This window comes from Platalea leucorodia (assembly GCF_965183815.1).
Source record: "Platalea leucorodia genome assembly, chromosome: 4".
NCBI classification, from domain to species: Eukaryota; Metazoa; Chordata; class Aves; order Pelecaniformes; family Threskiornithidae; genus Platalea; species Platalea leucorodia.
In genome coordinates, this window is record NC_138826.1 from 37,202,369 (window position 1) to 37,226,234 (window position 23,866).

At 40.4% G+C, this 23,866-nt stretch overlaps 2 protein-coding genes across 2 annotated transcripts; both read left to right on the top strand.

The window, feature by feature from the left end:
• Positions 1-831: 831 nt before the first annotated feature.
• Positions 832-6,409, top strand: STOX1 (storkhead box 1; the record flags this gene model as incomplete). The annotated part of the gene is made up of 3 exons (XM_082308787.1): positions 832-979; positions 2,918-5,249; positions 6,370-6,409. Coding segments are annotated over 3 exons (2,520 nt in total), but the record flags the coding sequence as incomplete, so codon positions are not given.
• Positions 6,410-8,011: 1,602 nt separating this feature from the next.
• On the top strand, positions 8,012-23,866 carry LOC309589676 (nucleolar RNA helicase 2-like). Its single transcript, XM_082310117.1, has 15 exons — positions 8,012-8,174; positions 8,817-9,083; positions 10,376-10,451; positions 11,180-11,358; positions 12,939-13,056; positions 13,986-14,171; positions 14,717-14,862; positions 15,835-15,984; positions 17,780-17,941; positions 18,689-18,808; positions 19,586-19,659; positions 19,844-20,003; positions 20,312-20,446; positions 22,593-22,637; positions 23,357-23,866. The coding sequence occupies exons 1-15, from the start codon at positions 8,070-8,072 to the stop codon at positions 23,558-23,560; spliced, it is 2,127 nt and encodes a 708-aa protein (XP_082166243.1). The 5' UTR covers positions 8,012-8,069; the 3' UTR covers positions 23,561-23,866.

Genomic DNA, 23,866 nt, shown 5'->3' on the forward strand with positions numbered 1-23,866 from the left:
ATCTTGCAAAGGGGAGAGGGCAGTGTTTATCTTCGTGTTTTATGGATGGGGGAGTTGAGGTGAAGGACTAAGACCCTTTTCAGCCCCCGGGGCTGGGGCTGCAGAGGTACTGGGGCAGCTGGGCCATGCTCTCAGCCCCTCCGAGCTTCTGCTTTCACAATGCAGAACAGGGACAACGTTACTGTCTCTCGCCAGTATAGATGGTGATGTAGCCTAAAAAATGGATGCAGCTGTAACAAGAGTTTTTGCCCTCTGCCCAGTCTAGTAGATAATCTCTAGTTTTAGACCCTGGTCTAAAAATGGAAATTTTACCATTTCTATTCAAATTTGTGTACTAGACAAGGGACAAAGCCTGTTGCTGGTCTTTTTCTCCCTTCATTCTGACTCGGTGAAAAGATTTTTTACTTAGATTATTAGATGTTGACCTTTTTCATTAGCTACTTAGAGAAATACAGGTTCTGCAAGGTTTCATACGTAAACAGTCATCTAAAAAGTTAGCAGTCATCCGACATAATTCTGTCTCAGCTCTCTGTTTGTTAAGCTAAAAGATGGTTTAAGCTGGAATTTAATACCAAACAAACTAACGTGCTTAAGGTAACCTTCTGTTTCTTTCATTACAAAGGCACTTGAAAAGCGCTAGAGTCACTTCCTTTCTCTGAGAAATATTTCTGAGTAATTTGCCAAAGAAAATTATCTGAGGATAAGGTGCTTGTTCTGAGGCAACACAAGAAATTTTCAGTGAAAATTTGTCACAACTAATAGAAAAAATGAAACACTATTCCATTCAAACAATCCTTTTTTTTTCTTTCTTTCTTGCTGGACTTCAGGTGATGTGACCCTGTTCTCATGAATCCTCTCTCGCAGTCATACTCCATTCCTCTGGCAGAAGAAATATGCCGTACCGTATCAGACATGAATGCAGATCATGCGATGGTCACACAGGAAACTTTAATGGAGCAGTTAGTGAAGAATTATCCAGGTGATGTGTTCCTTTCTCTCTCCTTTTAAAAGTGACTGTATCATCAAGCTTGAGTTTCTGTTATTGGGCAAGGGATCACTGAATGTTTACAAGCAAAGCTGGCAATATGAAAGAATGTAAATTAACAGGCAACTGGTAGAATACATGAATATGCATACTATTCTCATCAATCTGTGAGCGTCACTAACATTGTTTTGAATGTAATCCTTTTTACAGATTTTAATAAATCTTCTCTGGGAATAAGAGGGAACTCAGTGCAGTAACATGTTGGGAGTATGCCCTTTCTAGAGGGTGGGAAAGCATAGATGAGGTATTTAGGTGCCAGATATGGAACAGCATAAAGTAGACTGTGTGTCAGGTCACAAAGACTTTGAGTCCTCCTTTAAGAGACAGGAACATAGCTGACTTTGATGGCAAAGGGACTGGGTAGGAGTCTACATCTGGTGTTTGCTATTAAAAAATACAACCGGCCTCAAATTCAGGTTTGTTGGTCAAATTCCAGCCCCTTCCTTCCTGAAAGCAACTTACTTACACTAAATGAGCTTTAATCCTTCTCTTCTGATGGGGTAGCAGCCACTTCCCTTAAATGCTGTGTTTTCTTTTCAATCTGAAAAATGTTCAGTTTCCCTTAGATCTGCAATATTGAAGTGTGTGTGTGCATGTGCATGTGAAACTTTGTAAAGGCTCATTATGGTCCTCTGCAGGAGGGTGCTTTGTTTGATACTGAGCTTCCTCATTTGAGTCTTCTTAACCTTATAGCTCTGCAAACGTTACAGGTTGATCTGGTAAGCATTTTCACTAGTGGGAAAAATTTTAATGCAACCCCATAAACTGGCCAAGAACCCTGCCAGGAATGTGCTGTAGTCCATATGTGCACTGAGACAACCACAAGGTACCATTCTTAGGTCAGCCAGAAGCTGCACACTCAAAGTTTGTAGGGAGAGAGCATATTTCTTGCTATGTTTTCACCCTGCTGGAAGTTTTCATTCCCATGGGCAGGAGATCAGCAGAAGCCTGGGGCAGTAGATCAGATGTCACTAGACTAATGACTCTGGGACTGTGACACCTGAGGGAAAAACAGTAGCTGAGACCAGTCTCAGTGAGGTAAGCAACTGCCATCTGACAAAATTATACCAGAAGCTTCAGAGGGAGTGATAAAAGCCGCTGTTAAATAACCTGCCAAGAGGGAAATGCTTTGAACAACACATTGTTTGGTTTGTACCTGGCAGGTCTCTCTTATGAATATCATATCCTGATAGACACAAAGAGAACATCCTTACTTATTCGAAGGAGAACATCCTAAGCTCCATCACAGCAGTGCTGCAGTGACAACCAGAAACGCAGCTGGCCTTTACCACCTTCTACAGGGGTGACCTTGCCTCATTAGTGAGGAACGGCCTTGGCAAAGTTAAAAAGGGTTTTTACAGATCTGTAAGATACCAGCACGATTGCACCTACCAGAGCTCTCGGCTGGATGATGTTTCTGTGCTGCCCCCACCTGGCTGGCCCAGAAGGGCTCTCCCTGGCTCAGGGCTGCAGCCTCTGCTGGCCCCGGTATTTGGGGCATCCCTCGCTGCCCTGCAGGTGTGGACATGGCGGCAGAGTGGGGCTGTCCCCGTTCTGCAGGGAGCCCAGTGCTGTGGGTGGGGACAGCTGGGTGCAACAACAATTGCTGGCTCTGGAAGCTCAGCAGAGTGGTGATGTATTAAAAAAAAATCCTGCCTTGTGTCCGGTGATACTGGACACTTTCATGCCTTACTGAAACTTCAGTTGCCAGGTCAGTTTCAAACTTCATTTGGAATCCTGTAAACTAAATACATTGGGTATTTCATGTTCAGTGGCTTCCATATCTGTTTTAAGTAAGTTTTTTTTTTTGGCCACCTCCCATTTTATTTGAAAACTTATTTCTGATTTGAAATATCTGTATCTTTATTGTAGGCATTGCAGTTCCCTCCCACAATATCTTATATAATATCCTTGGCACTCTAATTAAAGAAAGGAAAATCTATCATACGGGAGAAGGATACTTCATTGTGACTCCCAACACATACTTTATCGCAAATGATGCCACAGAAGACAGTAGAAGGGTCCCATTGGAGGACAGTTGTTGCTGTTCATTGCCTTCCATCACTTACCTGGTAAACATTGAGCGCTGTGCTGACCTAGTGAAAGAAACCATTCCTACGGTATCCCATTACAGATCCTGCCATTGTTTCCCTAACCAGAATATGCTCTGTGAACAAAGACATCGACATTGGCAGCTAATGAACCATGAACCTAATGGAGGAGGTAAGAAAGGCTGCAGTGAATTGAAGCCTTCAATTCAAACTCAAGGGGTCTCCACATCTGCTGAAAACCACTCCTGGGACACCATCAAATCTCTGACATCTGTGAAAGAGAAACTGAAAAGCAAAACGTTTGGCCTTGTCCTTTTCTGGAGAAGTGCTTCTAAAAAAGAAAAACATAAGAAGGAGTACTCCACTTTTTCAGCCCAGTTTCCTCCCAAGGAATGGCCAGTCAGGGATGAAGATGACTTAGACAATATTCCACGTGATATTGAACATGAAATCATCAAGCATATTAACCCTGCTCTGACAGTTGATAATGTGATGAAACACACAATATTAATGCAGAAGTTTGAGGAGCAGAAAAAATATATTGGTAAGGGTAGCTCGGCTGAAGCGTCAATAGTCAGACAAAACCATCTTTCAAAGGATTGTATTCAAAAGACACAAAGTAAAACAGCAAAACACACCAGGAAAACCAAATCAAACAAAGAGAAGCAGATTAGCAGAAGCAACAGGAAATCTCACATACATGAGCTAACATCCCAAAATGAGAAACTGGAAGAGAACCCTTCACTGCCTATCAGAAACCAACAGCCATCTGATGTAGTAGTGGTGGAATCCCATGTCATATATAAAAAACAAATTAAGAACCCTTTTCAGGGTCTGTCATGGAGACGCAACTTTTATGCAAAAGGGTACAAGGGTACTATTAACAGCCAGATAAAGTCCAGGACTCGAAAGCAAGAAAGAGCTTTACAAAGACCACGGTCCTTGGACTCCTCAAAAACCTTTGACTATGAAACTGAACAGCTGGCTACTGAAACACAGGCTGACAAAGCTAAGCAAAACAAACTACTCCACGCTAACAAGTCTTCCCTCCAACTAAAGAAAGACAGTTTAAGTGAAAACTTTAGTTATCTGCAAGGCAGTACTTTGCAAATAGATAATAAAAGTAAATACTTTCTGGAGAGTAACATTTCTGAAGAAAACATCTGCAGAAGAACAGTCAAAAAAAATCCTGGGGATATTAAAAAATCCTCTCATTCCTACACTGAAGATAATGTTGTGTGCAAAGATGATGCAAAATTTTCATTACAGCTGAAAGATGAGTATTGCGGGTGCAAAGCTGACACTGTATGTGAGTTATTAGATCAAACAGCAGATGAATTTCAAAATGTCTGTCTTTCAAATTATACAGCCAATGTTAACCTGGTAAAAAAAATTGGTGTGAAATACAGACAAAAGATTGATAAAAAGAGTGAACTTAAAATTAAATACGATAGTGTCAGTCATCCTGGATCAATGAAGCTGGAAAGCGAAGGATTTACTGATAACTGCCATCTTCTGTACCAAAAAGCACATGATGGTGATACCTGTAACTTGTTATATGTGGATGACAGTTTTGATGGCAATGAACCATGTCACCTGCCTCCTGGCCATGCTTTTTCAGATAAAAGAGACTGGGGTAAAGCTGTGCAAAAGCTGGGGACAGCTATGTCCCTAAAAATCTGTAAGGTCAATACTTATCCCACCCAGTACAACACAAATGTAAATAAACGTGACTCTGGAGAGCATGGATGTAAGGGAAGTGCTAGTTTTGCAGAATCAATAGATGGCTCAAAAGAGCATCCAAAAACAGATTTCACAGAAGGAAGTTGTTTGTGCAGTCATATTCTTCCGACAGCTCACAGAAAGGAAGAAGAAACTGGCCTTGCTGAGTGTGCGAAGGCTTCACCTGTAGCAGATTTCTGCTACACTAATGAGGCTGACTCAGATGCTGACACTTTGCAGAACTACACCTATGAGATGGGCGAACTAGTGGCATGTGGTGCTTTGGGCTCACAGGCCAAAGAAATGAGAAACCCTCTGGGAAAAAAAGATCTGTTTTTTAAGAATGCAGGTACTGTGATGTCAGGACAGAAGCGCTGCGAAGGGACAGAAAACCACAGCATTACAGGAGACAGTGGAATTGACTCCCCAAGGTAAGAAAACACATGTAACTATGTTAGATGTTTTATCTTCAAATTAACAACCAGATTCAGGCAGAAACGTTGCTGTAAATCATAAAGACACCTTCCCAACAACAAAATTCTTACTATCTTTAAAAACTTCAGTATTATGTCCTGGAAATAAACTGTATAGTTCTACCGTGCCTTTTTACATGAACATTCCCCCGAAGTCAGCTATACAAATGTTGCTGTTTATATTTTGCATTTGTTTTCATAAGGCGAAAAAATATGAGCTGTGCCTTGCAGATGAAGATGACCAAGTGCAGAACTGTGAAGAAACATGATGATTGATAAACTCAGTGTTAAACATGGTGATTGATATACTCCTAATAGCAGGCAGGTTCAGCTCGTGTTGATCTTGCCATATGACATTACGGGTATTGTTATAGTTTCCCCAGTTGTAGACAAAGAATAAAAAGTGCTTTATAGAGGTGTTCAATCAGAATTTAAAGTACAAAATACTATCCGACTTGCTTACAATAGACAGGAAAATGTGTACATTACTTCAGCTAGAAGCTGCTTCTTCCTTTCATACGGTACATTTTTGCCTGTAACTACACTTGAAAAACTCCTTAATGGAAAACAAATTGGTATGAAACATTTTTTTTACACAGTTGCATGTGGAGAAGACCTACAAAACTGTTAACTAAATTGACAAGAACACAAGTAAATGCTGTGAGGGAAAAATCACATCAATTTTTTTAATAGCATCACATATTCTTAAGATCTTAAATGACTGGTATTTAAGTGTAATTAAACCATTTGAGTTCACATTAGATATGCACTGTCACCTTGAGAAGCTAGTATATAAAGGAACAAATCACATACTATAGTTTTTAAGGAAATTCTGCTTTTTTTTTTTTTTTTTTTTTTTTGGCCTTAAGCAGCTTTTGGCTGTGCACTCTTTCAAGCACGCTTCTACTGTATTACTTGGACATGGACACTTGAAATCTGTTGGACACTCTTTAGCAAAATATATTTCAAAGGATCATTTGATTGTTTGTATTGATGCCATCTGTGGTACCAGAAGCTAAGCCAACTCAGTTTATTTTCAGAATGTGAAGCCTGATGTCTAATAATTCTGTTATTTTAGATGGACTGAAAAGAAGATGAAGCTTCCTGCCAAATTCTGAAAGCATAAATACTAATGCAAAGAGGAGGACAAAGTGAAAGGACAATCGCAACAAAATTCCTTGCTTCAGCTAACTCTGGTCATGAATATTTGATTATTTTTTTTAATGAGCTTTGTAAACTTTCCCTTTGTAACAACATAACCATACTGTAAATGTGTTCAGTCACATCTGTGAGGCTGCCTCTAAATCAAAGCTGTTAGTTAAAACTTTTGACCGTAGTGTTTGGAGAGCTAATGTGAGTTTCTTTAATTAGTTTTTGCGTCCCTGTGATAATAAAAATGAGAACTGATATACTTCATTCAGATCACACCATTAACCTGGAAAGGCTATGTGTTGCTCTAATAGGAGCTGTATCAGTTGCACAGGACTGTTTTACACTGTAATTCCTGGAAGTGTTTCCTACTTGTGCCACAGAAATAACAACATGCTCCATCTGCCCTGTCAGAAAACAAAGCAAATGAACTAGATTGGCACGCACCTTGTTACCACAAAAATTCCTTGAATCCTGAGGTTCTCTCTGTGTCCTGCAGAAATCTCAGCTGTCCTCCTGAATCTACTTGGTGTGTTTATATCTGGCAAGCAGGATTTAGTCTTTGAAAATGGAAATGTGTTGGTGTAGGAGAGTGGCATTGCTTCAAGAGAAACCCTGCTGTGGGCTGGCATGCTCCCGCTCTGCTCCTGACCATCCCTTTCCTTCTCTTAAGGAATCGACATCCTGGCAATCGTCAGGATCACTTTATAGCTTTTAGGTCCGAAGACTAATTTTGACTTCTTAATCCTGATTTCTTCCTGTAGCTAAAAGCAGACTATGCTGGTTTCATGCAGCTAATCGCTAAAGGCCTGTGGTCCTTTTAGATCTTACAGAGCCACTTGGTCATACTCTTGTCTACGTTAGGCTCTTTCACTACTGAAAACTTGTCTCCAGTAGTTATGGAGACAGAAGGCTAAAGTTGTAGCTATGGAGACAGAAGGCTACAGTTGCAGTTATCAGTTTTTAAAGCTATGGGAGATTTCTTTTAGGGAAGGTGTCTCTGGCTGTGGAGAAGTGGAAAAAACTGCGTTTGTGCTGGCTGGGGCTGAGCAGAGCCCTGCAGCGCTCCCTCCCGTCCGCCTCACTCCACGGCCGGTTTCAGTCGCGCCGGTACCGGCATTTCCCCCTCACGCTTCTCCAGCAGCTCTCTGCCCTCGGCGCCTCACGCTGCCGCTGCCTGCCAGCACCTTTTCCGCTTCCTTAAAAAACTCCTCCCAGGGGCTTACACGCGTAACGGGGTAACGGGGGTCCGGCGTAAGGCAAGCCCTGGTGTAAAGCCGGTGGACGAGGCGCCAGGCGCCGTTTCCCCGCCGGCCCGGTGCCGCAGGCCCGCCCCCGTCATCGCGGACGCCGGACGGCGAAGGCGCCGAGCTCGCCACGAGCTACACGGCCTCGCGGGCGCGGGGCACGCTGGGTCTTGGAGTCCGGGGAGGGGGAGCCCCGGGGCATGCTGGGCCTTGTAGTCCGGCGGCGGGGGCGGCAGGCTATTGGCTGGCGGGCGGCGGTTGAGCGGCGCGGCCCCGCCCCGCCCCGCGCTGCCGGGGCAGTGGGCGGGTTCTGTTTCTGTCACACAGCGGCCGGCGGCGGCAGCGGCGTGGCGTGGTGCGGCGCGGCTACCGGCGAGCGGAGATGCCTGAAGCCACCCGGTTTAGCGCCAGCAGCGGGGCCGAGTCGGATCCCGAGTGCCCTATGGAGAGCGAGTTAGCCCTGGAGAGCAGCCGGCGGCGGCGCAAGGTACCGGGGCGGGTTCCGGGGCCTTCGGCGGACGGCTACGGCCTGGCCGCGCCGCGCCGCGCCGCCTGCACGCTGGGGCTCGTGTCTGGCGGGTCTTGCCTCGGGTCGCGCCCCCCCCCGCCCCCTCCTCCCGCGGTGGCGTGGGCCGGGGCGGGTGCGCGCGGCGCGGCCCCGGGGCGTGGCGGGCCGGCCGGCCGGCCACGTGCGCGGCGGCGGCGGGGCCTCCCGGGAGGCGGGCGGGCTGCACGGCCTGCGGCGCCGGGCCACGGCCCCCGCCTGGTGTCGGGACCGCCCTGCCGCGGGTGGCGGTGGGCCTGCTGGGGCAGGCGTGTGGCCGTCCGCGTCCCGCAGCGGCCCGGGGAGCGCTCTCGGGTGCAGGCGGGAGCGGGGGAAGAGTCCCGAAAATGAAGGCCCGGGTGTCTCGTGGTCAGGAAAATGCCTCCTGGCGGCACCGGCGCCGCGGCAGGGAGGGATCTGTTGCTTTATAGACACCCTCCCCCCGCCCCCCAGTCCCCGTCCCCGTCAATAACTGGGACGTAGACTTTTAGTTTTAACTGTTCTGCAACGTCTTCTCTGTTTCGTGTCCCTTGGATCATGTGCGTGTATTTTCATTTACCGCCGTGTTGCTCTGTGCCTTACCAGAAGGAGAAAAAAGAGAAGAAATCTAAACGCCATGACAAATCTCGGAGGAGAAAGACTCAGACGGATGAAAGTGAGCAGTCGGAGGATGACACTGATTCTCCAAAGCTCAAGAAGTCAAGGAGTGGAATTAAGCAAAACGGTGATGCAAGAGAAGAAAGCTCGGAGAACACGAGATTATCTTCCTTAAACATTAAATCCACCCACAAAAAACGGCCCAGTAATTCTAGTGAAACGTCAAGTGGTGACGGTGACAGTGAGCAAGAGCAGGTAAAACTAATGATTGATTTAGTTATAGTGACGTGTTTAGCTTTCAACTCCTGTGTTGCAACAAGGTTAAATTTAAAACAGGTTATCTTTCCTTTTTTTTCTCCCAGTCAGTGGAAAGACTGCTGTAAATTTTCAGGGTTTAAGGCTACTTGAACTGTCCTTTCTGTCAATTATTTGCAGAAATTTGAAGTTATGAAAGTCCTGAAGTTCTAGATCAGTGCACCATGGTTTCCTCACTTCAACAGTCCAGTACTGTGGTAGCTGTTGGCAGACGGACAAGCTGCAGTGAGATGATGCTTTAATATGATTCAGCATCATTAGATATGATTGTAATTGCCACAAATATAGTTTAATTGACTTCTTTTTGGTATTATGAGTACTCCTCTAATGAAATAAGAGTTATTTAGTTTTAGCTAGTGGAAAAATAAAAGTTATATATTAATATGTTTTTATGTATTATCTTATTAAATAGTAGCTGTTAACATGATAAGATGGTCCTTAATGTAATAAAATATCCTGTTATAACAGTTTTGTAAGTCTTCTTAAGCCTTTCTGTAAGAATGTTTTTATTTTTTCTGACTATTTCTGTTTGATTTAGGTTCCTTTAAAACTGCTTGACATGAACCACATTTTTTTTGAAGGGAAACAAAGCTGCCTGTACCTAGGATTTGTTTTGAAAAGTCTTTATACCTGTATGTTCTGATGTTGCTTTGTTTTGTTTCTTGTTCCAATTGATGCTTCACAAAGCATCCAGGGTTTCTGTGGTTTCCAGGGTTAGCATTCTTTCCTCACGCTTAGCGTTTTAATCACTGTGCTGTTAAAATGTATACGGAAGTGATGCATTACGAAGTAGGTGTGTTTGATGCTCTTCCTTGTAATGTTACTCTTCTGGGGACTGATTCTCTATCTGTATATCACTGTGCTGTATTAGTTGGGAAGTAGGAAATAGGCTAGATATCAAGCCTGACACTTGCATATTGCAACGTAATCTGTTGGGCCATTGGTAATTATTTAAAATAGAATGTTAAAATGTAATTAAGAGTTTTCAGAGTTTTAATTTGGGTGCTTTGCATTTACAGGGTTATGCCATTAGATATGAAACAGTCTTAACTTAAATTACAGATCACTCTTGTCTAACTTTGAAATATGACAGTAAGTAAAACAAAGAAGGCTCTTTAGCTGAAAATTTGACCCTTGGGTATGATGCCAGTGCCTATGCCATTACCTTGAATTTTCTGATGGTCATGTGATATTCACATGGAATGTTATCTGATTTATTGTTTACCTAACAGGAGATGACTGAAGAACAGAAAGAGGGTGCTTTCTCCAATTTTTCTATTTCCAAAGGGACTGTTCAGCTTCTTCAAGGTAAATTTCTCGGCATGATGTGACCACAGAAAGTAAATTATCTCTGTCATGTGTTTTGATGCTCAACATATTCAATCAATGAGTTTTGAGATGTGCTCTGCTTACGCGTATGGAAGCACAGATGCTATACAGAAGGCGTATTGATTGCCTACTCTAAATATATTGTTGAACATAGACTTTTCTGTTTGCAGTATTGCCCAGTTCAGCCTTTACAGTAGAATTTTAAATCGCATAAGCTCAAAAAATAAATTAGTTCTGTGTGAGAATTTTTCAATTAAAAGTTATTTAGTTATTTCAGTGTGAGTAAAGGAAAACCAGTTATATTTAATATCTTTGACATTTGTTTGTGCATGACTTCGTATGAATTAAGAGAAGAATGGAAGTGGTTTTGACATATGTTTTATTTGAAAGGAAGAGATTTTCACAGGTAGGTGGGGAGTATTACATACATAAAGCCACAGTACTTAACGGCTTTCGTTGAAGGCTAGTAACTTCATCTGTCCCAGCTAGCACTAAGTCTGGTGGTATGAAGTGGGAGGATAAAATGGACAGTCCCAGGGCACTCTTTACAGATGATGTCTGTGATTAAATAAATCAGTGAATGTGATAATATAGTCCTGACTTACTTTAGAGTTTATGCAAGTTCTGCTTGGGATAACTTCCTCTGAAGAGTATGCAAGAACACTGTAAAATGATCGTATTAAGGAAGTCTGTTAAAATTGTCACAGCTCGCGGAGTGACGTACCTGTTTCCCGTGCAAGTGAAGACCTTCGACCCAGTATATTCTGGCAAAGATGTAATTGCTCAAGCACGAACTGGAACAGGGAAAACATTCTCTTTTGCTATTCCCTTAATTGAAAAGCTTCAGGGAGACTCACAGGAAAGAAGAAGAGGCCGTTCACCAAAGGTAACTGTGCTTAGTTAGAATGCTGATTTTGCTTTGTCTTATGTCAGAGGGATTCAGAGTTTTAACCCACTGGAAAAGTTCTTCAAGTTTATGCAGGGATGAGCTAGCCCACGTTAAAGATTCTTTGAAAGTTGTGTTTGTTGGGCTTTGCCTGCATCCTGTGCTGCCTCATACCCTCTGATCAAGAATAAAGAGCAAAATAGCTCTATCCACTTGTCAGTTCCTTTTTCTGCTTACAGGGAGGCTGAAACTACAGGTGTTCAACGTGTTCCTATTTAATTTTGTTCTGTCACCTTACCTGTCCAGGTCCAGTGGTTACTGGGTGCTTGTTTTTCTCCCAAATTAGTAACAGATAGTAACTTTTTCTGATTGATAAAAGCTGTCTGCTTAAACGTGTTTGTTTAAACATGTAAATAGTGGGAGGTTTTAAAAGTAGACTTAGTTTTCACTAGGACCACCACCAGATATTGAAGCTTCTGCTTCAGAGAATGCAGATTCATTATGAGCTGTCTGCATTCTGCTAGGGAATACCATATATGTTTTTTCACTAAATTCTTGTGATGCTCTCCAAAGCTTATCATATCCCCATTAATAGCAGAATTTTTTTTTGTTGGTTTATTTCATCATGTCATCCGTCTCATAGATTACCTGAAACTCATTCCAAAACTAGTACTAGCTGTTTTATTTGCATCTGCCCATCATGTTGGCTGTCTGACTGAGAGAGCTGGCTCTAGATTGGCAGTCTTGTGGAAAAGGGAAAGCTTTCTTTGAGGGGGTCACAAGTCTTAAAATAAAAAAGACTTCAAGCCTCACTCTACCATAGTACACTACTACTTTTTTTTTTTTTTTTTTTGTAATGTGTTTCAATGTTGAAAGAAATAACAGGATAATGATTTTAAGGTTCCGTTTGTCAAGCCACTGATGCCAGGTTTGAGAGCAGTACTGCAACCACATGTTAAACTAAATTAGTTAAAACGCCTAGCCAGTAGCTTGTCCATCACCTGCGGTGAAGCCTGTATGTTGGAAGAGAGGATGGTTCCTTGGTTGCTTCTGCGGGGATATCAGCACAGGCTCCAGAACCATGCTGAACACCAGCTTTGCAGACTGAACATATGTTTCCCTGAGTCCCAGGGAAGCTGAGAGACAGTTGATGGCTCTTTCTTACACCTTCTCGCAGGACTGTGAAGCGTTACCGAGCATGTGTAAAAACCTTTTATTACCCAAATCCTTCAGTCTTGTACTCAAACAGCATATGTGCACGTAGAAGGAAACTTGTAGCTGATCTGTTCAAGAGCTAAAGTTAAATAAGATATAAGTACCTCCTGTTTATCTCATTTAAAAAGAAGTTAGCCTGTCCTAAATGAGTATGTGCTGAAGGAGATTAATGTTGTTACAAGAGACTTAAGCAGTGTGTTTCTCTAATCTTTGCTTAGATAACTATTTAAACTAGATTTTTTTTTTTTTTTTTTAAATTATGTAAGTGGTCAGACCTAAACTACCTAAACTAATGATTAGAAGTCTAGTGGCTTCTCGGCAGAAGCCATGCTGAGAGAACATCTGTTTGTCTTTCTTCTGTCTAGGTACTAGTTCTTTGCCCAACGAGAGAGCTGGCAAACCAGGTTGCCAAAGATTTCAAGGACATCACGAGAAAGCTAACAGTGGCTTGCTTTTATGGAGGAACTCCATATAATGGACAAAGTAAGTGACTTATCAGTAATAAATGAAATGTCAATTGACTGACATATTTGAGAAATGCAGCTGAGTCCTTCCAAACACACACACTTAGCTCAACAACTGGAGAGTATTCGTGGGGAATTCAGTAGCTCAGCAGATATCTTCTTATGGTGAGAAAAAAACGTAGCTCTCAATTATATTCCTGGTGTTCCTTGTCTATTTATGTACTTTAAATTAAAGTGGAAGAGATTATACTGTGTTTATACAGAGTATTTGGGTTTAGGTTCTTGTAAACATTTATATTTTCTTTAAAAAAATGTTTAGTCTTAGAGCTGTGAGTGGGTGTGGAGGTTTTTTGTGTGATATGAGGTATCTAGAGGATTTGTAAAGTGGAGAAGAATTTCTTTATTGTGACAGCATAATTTACTGTCTTGGTTAAAAAAAGGCAAGTGAGAGCAGGAATGAGAATAAGCTCTTTCATCATAATATATCTTGAGACATTAGGGATGAATTTTTTTTTTCCTGCAGAACTTCAGGAAGAAGGTGATTTCAGTGATTTGGATAGTCAAATAAATAAAGGTTTTTGTAAAGTTTCTAATTAAGGTAGGCGATTTGAGAAGAGCTAACTATTTCCAAATTATATTAAAAGAAGCTCTTTGTTTGCCACTTTATTTAAATCATGGGGAGAGGGAAGTGAGATGGGAAATCTTTTTTCCTTCAGGAAGAGCAGTAGAACTTCTACCTTACCAGCTTTGTTTTTCTTCCCCCCCCCCCCCCCCCCCTCAAGTTTTCTCCTCCTGTTCATCATTTGTTTTCACTTACATTTGTAAGGAGAGTACTTATGAATGGTTTAAGAAGCTGTTTCATTATTACTTAGCTACTATGTGTTTCTAATGTAGAGAATGCTCCCTAGTTCACTGCTAACTCCTATTCTGCTCTTTCCTGTTTATCAGTTGATCTCATGAGAAGCGGCATTGACATTTTGGTTGGGACACCTGGTCGAATCAAAGACCATCTTCAGAATGGCAAGCTGGACCTTACCAAAGTGAAACATGTTGTACTTGATGAAGTTGACCAGATGCTGGACATGGGATTTGCTGAGCAAGTGGAAGACATTTTACGAGTAGCATACAAGAAGGGTAATCTCAATATTTAAGCAAATAGTAGGAAATATTAGTAATAATTTAGTCTGCTAAAATTCACGTGTATTTTTCTGGAAGTTGCAAGGCGGCTTTGTTTAGAAATGACTGAATACTATCTTGTAGGAAATGTACTGTGAACACAGTACATGAGAAAGTGTTGTGAAAGTGGGAATCATTCATAGGATCTTTTTGAAGCATAAAATCCAGTACCTAGGGATCTGTAAATAACTTTGACACCTATCTATAACTTGTACTTGAACTTCTTCCAGTTAAAAGACATTAGAAGCTTTTTACCCTTTTCACCACTTGAAAATAGACTGGATTTTTGGTCACAGTAACTTTTTTCCTAATATTGAAAATATTTAGACTTTCTGCAGTATTTTTGCTCCAGCTGTTGGTAACAAATTGAAAAAGCAGAATTGCCTTCTTTATTTTATATACTGATATTTGACCTCATATTTTTAATAACCCATATAATCAACTTGTATACGTCTGTAAGATGAAACATATGAAGTTTGTGAAACATTGTTCTGTGTTTTAAGATTCTGAAGACAATCCCCAGACACTGCTGTTTTCTGCAACTTGCCCACATTGGGTGTATGATGTGGCTAAGAAATACATGAAGTCTAGATATGAACAGATTGACCTTATTGGGAAAAGAACTCAAAAGGCTGCTACAACAGTAGAAGTGAGTAATCTATCTAATGTGGAATGTTTTCAGGCCTTTTCCATTTTCCTTCATGCTACAAATGGTCACCCCATCCTAAGGTACATTATCAGAATGATGTTGAAAGTTGTTTTGAGAATTATTTTTTTTTAAGCATAAGGCACATTACAGCTAGTCAAACTGTTCCTAGGTTTAGGATCTGTCTCTCTTTACCACAGCATCTGGTAACCATATAGGCATCTCAGGTAGAGTGAGGATTCAGTTACCAGTTAGTTTTGTTGGTTTTCAGAGAAAAGGTGTACCTGAATTTATCCCAGTTGGACGCAAAAGGCACACATTAACATCAGCCTGGCTCTTTTAAATCACCACGGACGTCACAGTCAAATTCTGCTATTCTGTATACAGGAGATTTTTTCAAATTTCCTGTGGTATCTCAACTCGCTAGGCCTTTGCTTGCTGTGCAGTAAATACCATAGCAAGGAATACAACACATCATATATGCTAGAAGCCTGAATTAATTGTCTTTACTTGATAAAATAAGATACTGTTTCTGCTTAAGTACTGCTTAGTGGTTACTTTGACAGATCATTGGACACATCATAATTGTATCAGTGGGATTGAAAGAATGTTAATCTTGTGCTTGAAAAAAGCTTTTAACACACTGTATTTATTTGTTTTGCTTTATCTGACATGAAGCTTTAGTTGATAGAACTGTGACAAAATCTTGCACCCCTGACTGTCCTCCAGAGAAATGGTATAACATCTCCTGTTTTTTTTTTTCCTTGCTTTAAAAAAGTTATTTGTAGACTGTCATCTTTTTTTTCCTCTTACTGTAATTATGGATTTTGCATGTTCCAGGAATGTGAGTTAGCATATTTTTCCTATCAGGAAACGGTATAACTCTTTAGTATTTCTGGATTTTACAGTTTCAAATGTATTAAAAAAGAATCTTGTGTTTTTATGTAAGCTAAACACTGGGATTCTTTTCCATAGCATTTGGCAATAGAGTGTCACTGGTCTCAGAGAGCTGCGGTTATTGGAGACGTCATTCAGGTCTACAGTGGCAGCCATGGGAGGACCATCGTCTTTTGTGAGACCAAAAAGGAGGCAAATGAACTGGCTCTGAATGCTTCAATCAAACAGGTATTTTATCATCTGTATTAAGTGACAAAACCTGTCAGAGATGTGTAGATCTATCAGCCCTGTGTTGATACCAGACCTATGCTGAGTAAGTTTTAAAGAGATTTTCAAAGTGGGTAAGGCAGGCTTTTGCAGGTGGTCAGATAGTTTCAAAACTGCCAAAAAGAACCTTTAAAAAAAAAAAACTAAACTGGTTGAAAGTTTACAGCATTATAGTCTTCATGACTAGGCTGCACTAGCAGATACTGGGCTACAGTGGATTTTTTTTCTTAAAAGAAGAGTTCTTATTGACAATAAATGAAGCAGTTGTGAATTAATTTTTCTGTAGATAAGACTGTCTTGGATTAAAACACGGTGGTAGACTTAGAGAACTACCAGGATAACAGGTCATGGTACTGGAATAGCAGTTACTGAGCTGTGATGCTGACATTAACTAGTGTTGTCGGGGGGGGGGGGGGGGGGGGGGCAATTAGGGTTTAGAGCTTTAATATAACAGGCTATATTTGTATTTTCATTAAGATCTTTATTAGCTGTTATGAAGAGTTTAAAGATGTATACACAGAAAGAATTCAATCTGCCATCTCTTGTGAATGACCTCTAGCGTATTCCTGAGATTTGTGGTATGGCACGCTCTAACACTGGTGGATAATAACTTGTTGATGTAGTGGTGCAATATTTATGATGTGTAGTGACACTGGCACTGCATGCTCGGTTTTGGTGGTGGTATCACAGCAACTACTTTTTCTGTATGTGTTTTCACTGAGGAGATGGGTTAGGTTGCGTCTAGAAAGCAGTATAGCATTATGTTCCTAGGGAAAGGAGCTTTTTCATCTGCTACAATTGTGTTCAGGAGTGTTTCTCCCACACTCTTAGATGACCTCAGTAACAGCTAAACCTGAGCGTGGAGCCTTATCCTACGTTACTGGTGGTGTTACTGATATCAAATCTTGCATAGGCAATGCAGAACTCTGATCTTGGCAGGTAAGAGAAGGAAATTACTTAGATGTTTCTGTTTTAGCATATTAATACTCACTATCAGAATATATGCCTATTCCATTTACCAGCTGACATTAATAAAAAACTGTCTGAAAAAGAGTTTTTTAATTCAGTGCTGACCCTAGCATTGTGTTAGTATTTTTTCAAATTGTTCTCTGTTTACATGTGGAAAACATGGTAGCCATCTACAGGCAAGCGGTGAAATGTGAAGTGGAGGAAAAAACAATTTTTGTATGTTTGGTCTTCATACTTGTTATTGCTGTGATACAGAAGGACTTTCAGAATGTTTGGATTAAAACAAAATTATCTTTGAAGCTGTAGTTCTTTTTTTTTTTTTTTTTAGGACCACTTATATTTTAATTCTTTAATTGGTAGTGGGGGAAATTAATATATTAAGGGGGATTAAGAAGCTACCCTATTTTGGAAAGGATGTCTAAATGAATACTAAGAAGACCTGAGAAAATTGTTGATGACTATTTTGAAACAGCTAAGCCTTGCACAGATGGTGTGGATGGCAAGTTAGGGCACAGTTGTTCTCATAGGTCACAGTAATTAGAGGTGGAGATAAGGCACATGTTACGATTCTATTTTCCTACCTTTGTTAAAGGTCTTTGAGGTATATGAATAAGAAGTACTGAGTAAATATTGTAAGACACCTAAAATATAAACTCTGGTAATTCAGTTCTTCTATATCTTGCCATATGGTATCTGTCAAATACCAAAATATTGTACCCAAAACTGACCATAAAATAGAGCACTGTCTTGGATTTTGGTACAGTCCTATAATAATACTGTTTTTCAGGATTGCCAGTCGTTGCATGGTGACATTCCTCAGAAGCAAAGAGAGATCACGCTGAAAGGTTTTAGAAACGGTACATTTAAAGTTCTGGTTGCAACCAACGTAGCTGCCCGTGGTTTAGATATCCCTGAAGTTGACCTGGTTGTACAAAGTTCACCACCAAAGGTAGGAGATGGTTACGTTGGGTGTCTTGTAATAATTTGTATTCTTGTTTTCAAGTAGCATATGCTGTCAGGTGCAGTATTCACCACAGAGTTGCATTGCATTTAAGGGTAAGAAATGCCCTGATATATAGAAGTAGTTTGTTAGAGGATTTTTTCAGAGTGCATCAGTCCCTAGCATGTTTAAAGATGGTCTCCTTAAAATGCCTTCTTTTAAGGCTCTCCCTTCAAGGCCATGTATGGTGATTGCAAGTCTGGAAGCAGTGGGAAGTGAAGAAAGGCTGTTTGTCTTGCAAGAACGATTCACTAAGTAGGGGCATATATGAGGAGGGGACCCCAACAGTGAGAACATCATTGGCTGAAGTTAAGAGGGTTTAAAAGAAACAAGATATTTTTTCAGTGAATTCACTATTAATATCTCAGTAACTGTGCTCAAGTTGATGTGCAGGAGGGTGAGTGGGATTGTTACAGAGATATAAGCACTCACAATGTTTTCTCATATTCTCTGTGGTGATGCCAAAACAAGACTTAGTTGATCCATGCTCATGGTTCTGGCTTTCAAACCGTGATTTTTAGAGGGTTATGGAAAAGCTTATTCGTTTTACTTTAGTGAAACAATGTTTTTTAATTTAATTCTCTGATTATGTGTTGTTCAGGCTTAACTGTAATAGCTTCTACTAAGTTATGTGAATGCAATGAATTGATTCAATTACAATAAATTAGATAAGTCATAAGGCTATTTATTTTGAAGGATGTGGAGTCCTATATCCATCGTTCTGGGCGCACAGGTCGAGCTGGACGAACTGGGATCTGTATCTGTTTTTATCAGCGAAAGGAAGAACATCAGTTAAGATATGTGGAACAAAAAGCGGTAAAGTATTGTTTTTTTTCTAATCACGAGCACTCAAATGTAATGTGTTAGGGTAGCACATAAAATCTTCGTGTTTTCTTCAATAGTTCAGTTACAGAATACAGCTTATAAAACACCCACTTGAAGTTGCAGTTTCCTTGCAGAGTTTGGGTACACTGACAGTTACTCTGGAGCAGGGAGCGCGCTGCAGATTCTCATGCCCACGCTTTTTCAGCAAATGCCAGTAAGATTTTACCTGTGGAAATGAGAAAAAGCTAGCAGGATTTCAGTTTAGTGTTCACCCTGGCTTATCATCTGATCAGTGATACTGTTACTTCCATTTTTGCACTTTGTGCGCTGTACCATATGGTAGTTTTCTCACCAATTAAGTACTCAGTTGGGATGAGATGGTTTAGTCTCAGCACATAGAACTCAGACTTACATTTATAAAAGCTGTATAACTTGTACTTAAATCCAAGTAAATCAGACTAAAATTAATAATTTAGAATTTGTAAGACTTTTTCCCCTGGAATCTTCCAAAATGGTCTCTATTTATTTCCGTTTAAGGTCACTGGATCACTTAAACTGCCCTGGTACATAGAAGGCTTTTAAGTGTTACTCATTTCCCTGTAAGCTTAACCTTGTAATTTTCACTAGTGAAAGTTGGGAGTTAAAAGGTGAGGAGAAGAAAAATGATAGATTTAAATGTTTGTTTCATTGGAGTCCAGTACTGTTTCTTTAGAACGTAATTATTTATGGTCTGCAACTTTCATCTGTATTTTGCTTTTTAAATTTCAGGGCATTACGTTCAAGCGTGTTGGTGTTCCTACTGCAACAGATATAATAAAGGCTTCCAGCAAAGATGCCATGAGGTGTGTTTGGTGACTCAAGCCCTGTTGTATCTTCCTATCTTCCTAGTTCAGAAGGGCTGTTTGGACTGCTCTTTGCTGTCTCTGTGAACTGATCACTATTAAAGCCTTGGACTGCTGTTTTTCTGATATTCTGGAGCCTAGTAAATGCTAGTGTATAATTTTTTTTTTTTCTTTAATTACTTAGGTGTCTGGATTCTGTTCCTCAAACTGCTATTGAGTATTTCAAAGAATCTGCTCGGTTGCTAATACAAGAAAAGGGACCAGTTAATGCTCTGGCTGCAGCTCTAGCCCATATTTCAGGTGCTACTTCCATTGAACAACGCTCCCTGCTGAACTCGGATGCGGTAAGTGTGTATGGCTTAACGTTTGTCTTGAATCTGAAAAAATAACAGCGTGCCCCTGTGGTGTTTAAATGGAGAATTATTTGTCTCCTTATGAGTTTGTTTATGGGAACTGTACTTAAGGCACTAGGAACTACTGATTTAGTTAAAGCAAGAATATAGTGGCTATAAATACACTTGCTCTCCCGTAACAGTATCCTCTTGAAAACTTAGTTTATAAACTGTAAATTAGCAGATTTCTCCTGTCTGATGGATGTGCTGAAGCTTATTCCTCTGACTGAACGGAGCATGCACGATTTCTTACTCTTTAGGGATTTGTTACAATGATACTACGCTGCTCTGAAGAAATAAACAATATGAGCTATGCTTGGCGAAGACTACGAGAGCTGTTGGGTGATGATGTTGACAGGAAGGTGAACAGAATGTGTTTCCTCAAGGGAAAAATGGTAAGCTTTTTTTTCTGTCTTTGCTGCTGAGCTCTTCTGGTTGTTGCCTTTTCTCAGCAATTGTCAGGGGAGCTGTTTGGTCTTTTTTTTTTCCCCTATTCCAGGCTCTGTTGGTAAGAACATGATTCTGGTAGAAGGATGGGCCTCAATCTCTTTTATTAGTGCTTAGGCATCTCGGAGGCTTAGGGCTCTGCTCCACTGACATGCTAAGGAGGTAATATAATGCAGTATATAGCATGGCTATAGGGATAGCAGAACAGGTAAAAGGTGTGAACCATCTTTACTGTGCCTTAAAGACAAAACCTAGAACAGGATTTCTTAGGACAGTCAGTTCTGATAGTGCATGTCCCTCATATTTCTGGTACCTGAAACGGAAAGATCAGAAAGTTACTTTTTGGGTTGCATGCTTAACAGTGTTGCAACAACTCAAGCTCACTGAGAGACAGTTATTTTAAACAAAAGTGATTCTCTTCACTCTTCTTGTCTCAGAATTTGTATGCATTTTTACAAACATGAAAATGTGGGATCAAATAGTCTGTCCAGGATTATTTGTGGTGACACAGAGGACAAGGAACGCTTATGTCCTGCTTTTGCAAGTTGTTCTGATTTGCTCCATCTTTGTGTTTTTTCTGGGTGTATTTCTTGTTTCTCAACATACCCTGGTCAATAAAACTGTACAGAGAGATGCTGTGATCTTGATGACTTCATTCATTTACGTACTGTCAAAACATTCCATTCTCTTATCCCTTATTCTGCTGTTCTATTTTTCTGGTGCTTTTAGACACCTCCATTGCCATGCATCCTTCATTCATATCCATGTTGAAGTTTCCATCGGAGACACCATATACCGCATGTTGTTACAGAGAATGATTCCATTTGTGTTTCCCTGGTTTTTTGTGGTTTAAGGTGGTGTGGGATGGGCAGAGCAATAGACAAAGCAAAAAGACTCTAAAACTGTTTGAGGACGAGTTGAGAGGACACTTCAGAGGCAGATGTTGGATGAACTTTTATGTAGAGATTTGTAATAGAAGCGTTAAGATTGGTATGAGTGCAGTTTGTATATGTGCTTCTTGGAAGTACCAAAAAGAGAGAGATGTAAAAATGGCAGGTGTTGATGGCACCTAGTTTAGCAAATCATCAAAATCACAGCACATCTGTACGCCAGTGATGAGGATACGCAGACTTGGTAAACTAGAAAGCCTGAAACAAGGGACAACCTACACTTGAACAACAATTAAAAAACAAAAATTATTTTCTTCAGTGTTGTGTGTATTCTGTTTTTTGTTCCATCTTTGTGTAAAAGTTAACCTCCATGTCTTGGTGTATGAATTTCACACATAGTTCACGAGGTTTCTTGGCCAGACACTTCTGATTTTAAATTTGACTTGAGGACGCTTTATGTCAGTGAACTGTTTTTACTATTTCCGTCTCTGAAATTTTTTCTTAATGCGTCCTTCACACATGATATTTGATATCCTTCACACGTGATATTTGATACCGTGTTAATTGGCCAAATTTGTTTTACTGTCCTTGCCTCTGTCTCTCTATTCACAGCATTGTTCTGTATTTGATGTGTGGAACACTATCTATGGATAGTTTTCCCTACATCAAATTTGTAATTCTCAATATCCAGATCGCTCATGTGGACAAAGAATAGCATTTTAATGTGCGCATTATGTATTGTACTTAATAATTCAAGTAGGTTAACTTCAGATTTTTAGTCTGAACCTAAATATTCAGTTTACTGGATGTATACATTTCTTAGTATAGATTAAAACTTCTGATTTGAAAGAATTTACAAAATGAGTAATGCAGAAGCCAATAGACCACAGTTTAGGATGGAGAGGGTTATAAGCTTATTGTTAAAGAGCAAGAAAATGTGAATTGAAGTACTGGCTATGCAGAGGAAAGAAAAATGTGTGTATCTGAGGAAAACATTAAGGAAGTGCAAGTATTGGTGTTTGAGAGAGTTGCATCAATACTTCTCAATGTTCAAAGAATTCAAAGTATCTGAAGTCTCTATTAAAAAAACACTTTGAAATGTAAAACTGTTCTAGTACATAGATTTGTAGGTTCTTTTTTTTTTTTTGTTGCAGTCAATTAAAAGGCTAGACTTGCACCCATCAAAATTATTCTCTCTTTTTAGGGTGTGTGCTTTGATATTCCTGCAGCAGACCAAAAGGAAATAGAGGTACGTTCATTGAAATTTCTGGTTACAGCAGACTGTAGATTCCTAAAGTATTCCCCTCTCTCAAAAACCCTGTAGCTTAAGACTTTTGCACTGGGAAGAGTGCTGGTGTGAACAATCCACCCCTTGATACTGCTGCTGGATTAATCTTTGTAGGCAACGAGTCTTGTTATGCTACAAAATCCCCTTTTTTCTATTCCCTGCCCCCCATTCTTTTCACCCAGAATTCTCTCCACAGGAAAGTCAATTCCAGGTTTTTGCTTGGCAGAATTAGTATTCCCATGCCAAAATTCCCTAGACTTCAAATTTTTCCTTCAGGTATTTCTCCCTTAGTGCATCTCCAGACCCTCATGCCCTGGCATTCAATTTTTGGTTCTAGATTAGAGGAGGATTGAGGGGAGGGTGTGGATTTGTGATCAGTAATAATTATAGTGGTATTCTTAATAAATGGAAGGTGGGGAAAGAGTTTTCTGATGAGGCTGCTCTGTAAAGCTCTAAGGTGGGTTTCAGTTCTGTTCTGTAGTATCTGAGGTGTACTCAGTCAGCTGTAGCTCTTACGCTTAAAATTTTGAAACCAGTATTGACCACTTTAGTTAGAAACTTGAATCCCTTATATTAGCTCACAATTTTACCTTTTCAGTTGAGCAAATGTAATTATTATGAAATACCCTGTATTTACACTCCTCGAATTTAACTTGCTGTGTCTGACTTTATTTCAATAGGCAAGATGGGAAGATTCAAAACAATGGCGTTTGTGCGTGGCGACTGAATTACCGGAGTTAGTAGAATCACAGCGAGGAGGAGGAGGCGGCGGAAATGGCCGAAGCTTCTCAAGCTCCAGGAATGGGCGGCGTGGTAGCTCTGGTAGAAACAGATTCAGAAGCAGAGGCCAGAAACGAAGTTTTGACAGAGCATTTGATCGTTAACTTGAACAATCCAGAAGTGGAAAAAATGGGACTGCAGTATTTTATATTACATTAAAATAGGCTGTTCCTGTGTGTTTGTACCACTCGGAAAAATCTGTCATTCAGATATTTTTTTTTTTTCTCAGTACTACTTTGGTCATAGGCAAGATACTGTTCACTTTAAAAAACACAAGAAAAATAAAACTTATTGTTTCCTTTCTTTCTCGTACTGCCATTTCAACCGCAAGACCTAAATCTTTATTCCAGAATACGGCTGTCGCATTCAAAACTGTAGCCTGGCTCACTGTATAATATATAGATCTTAAC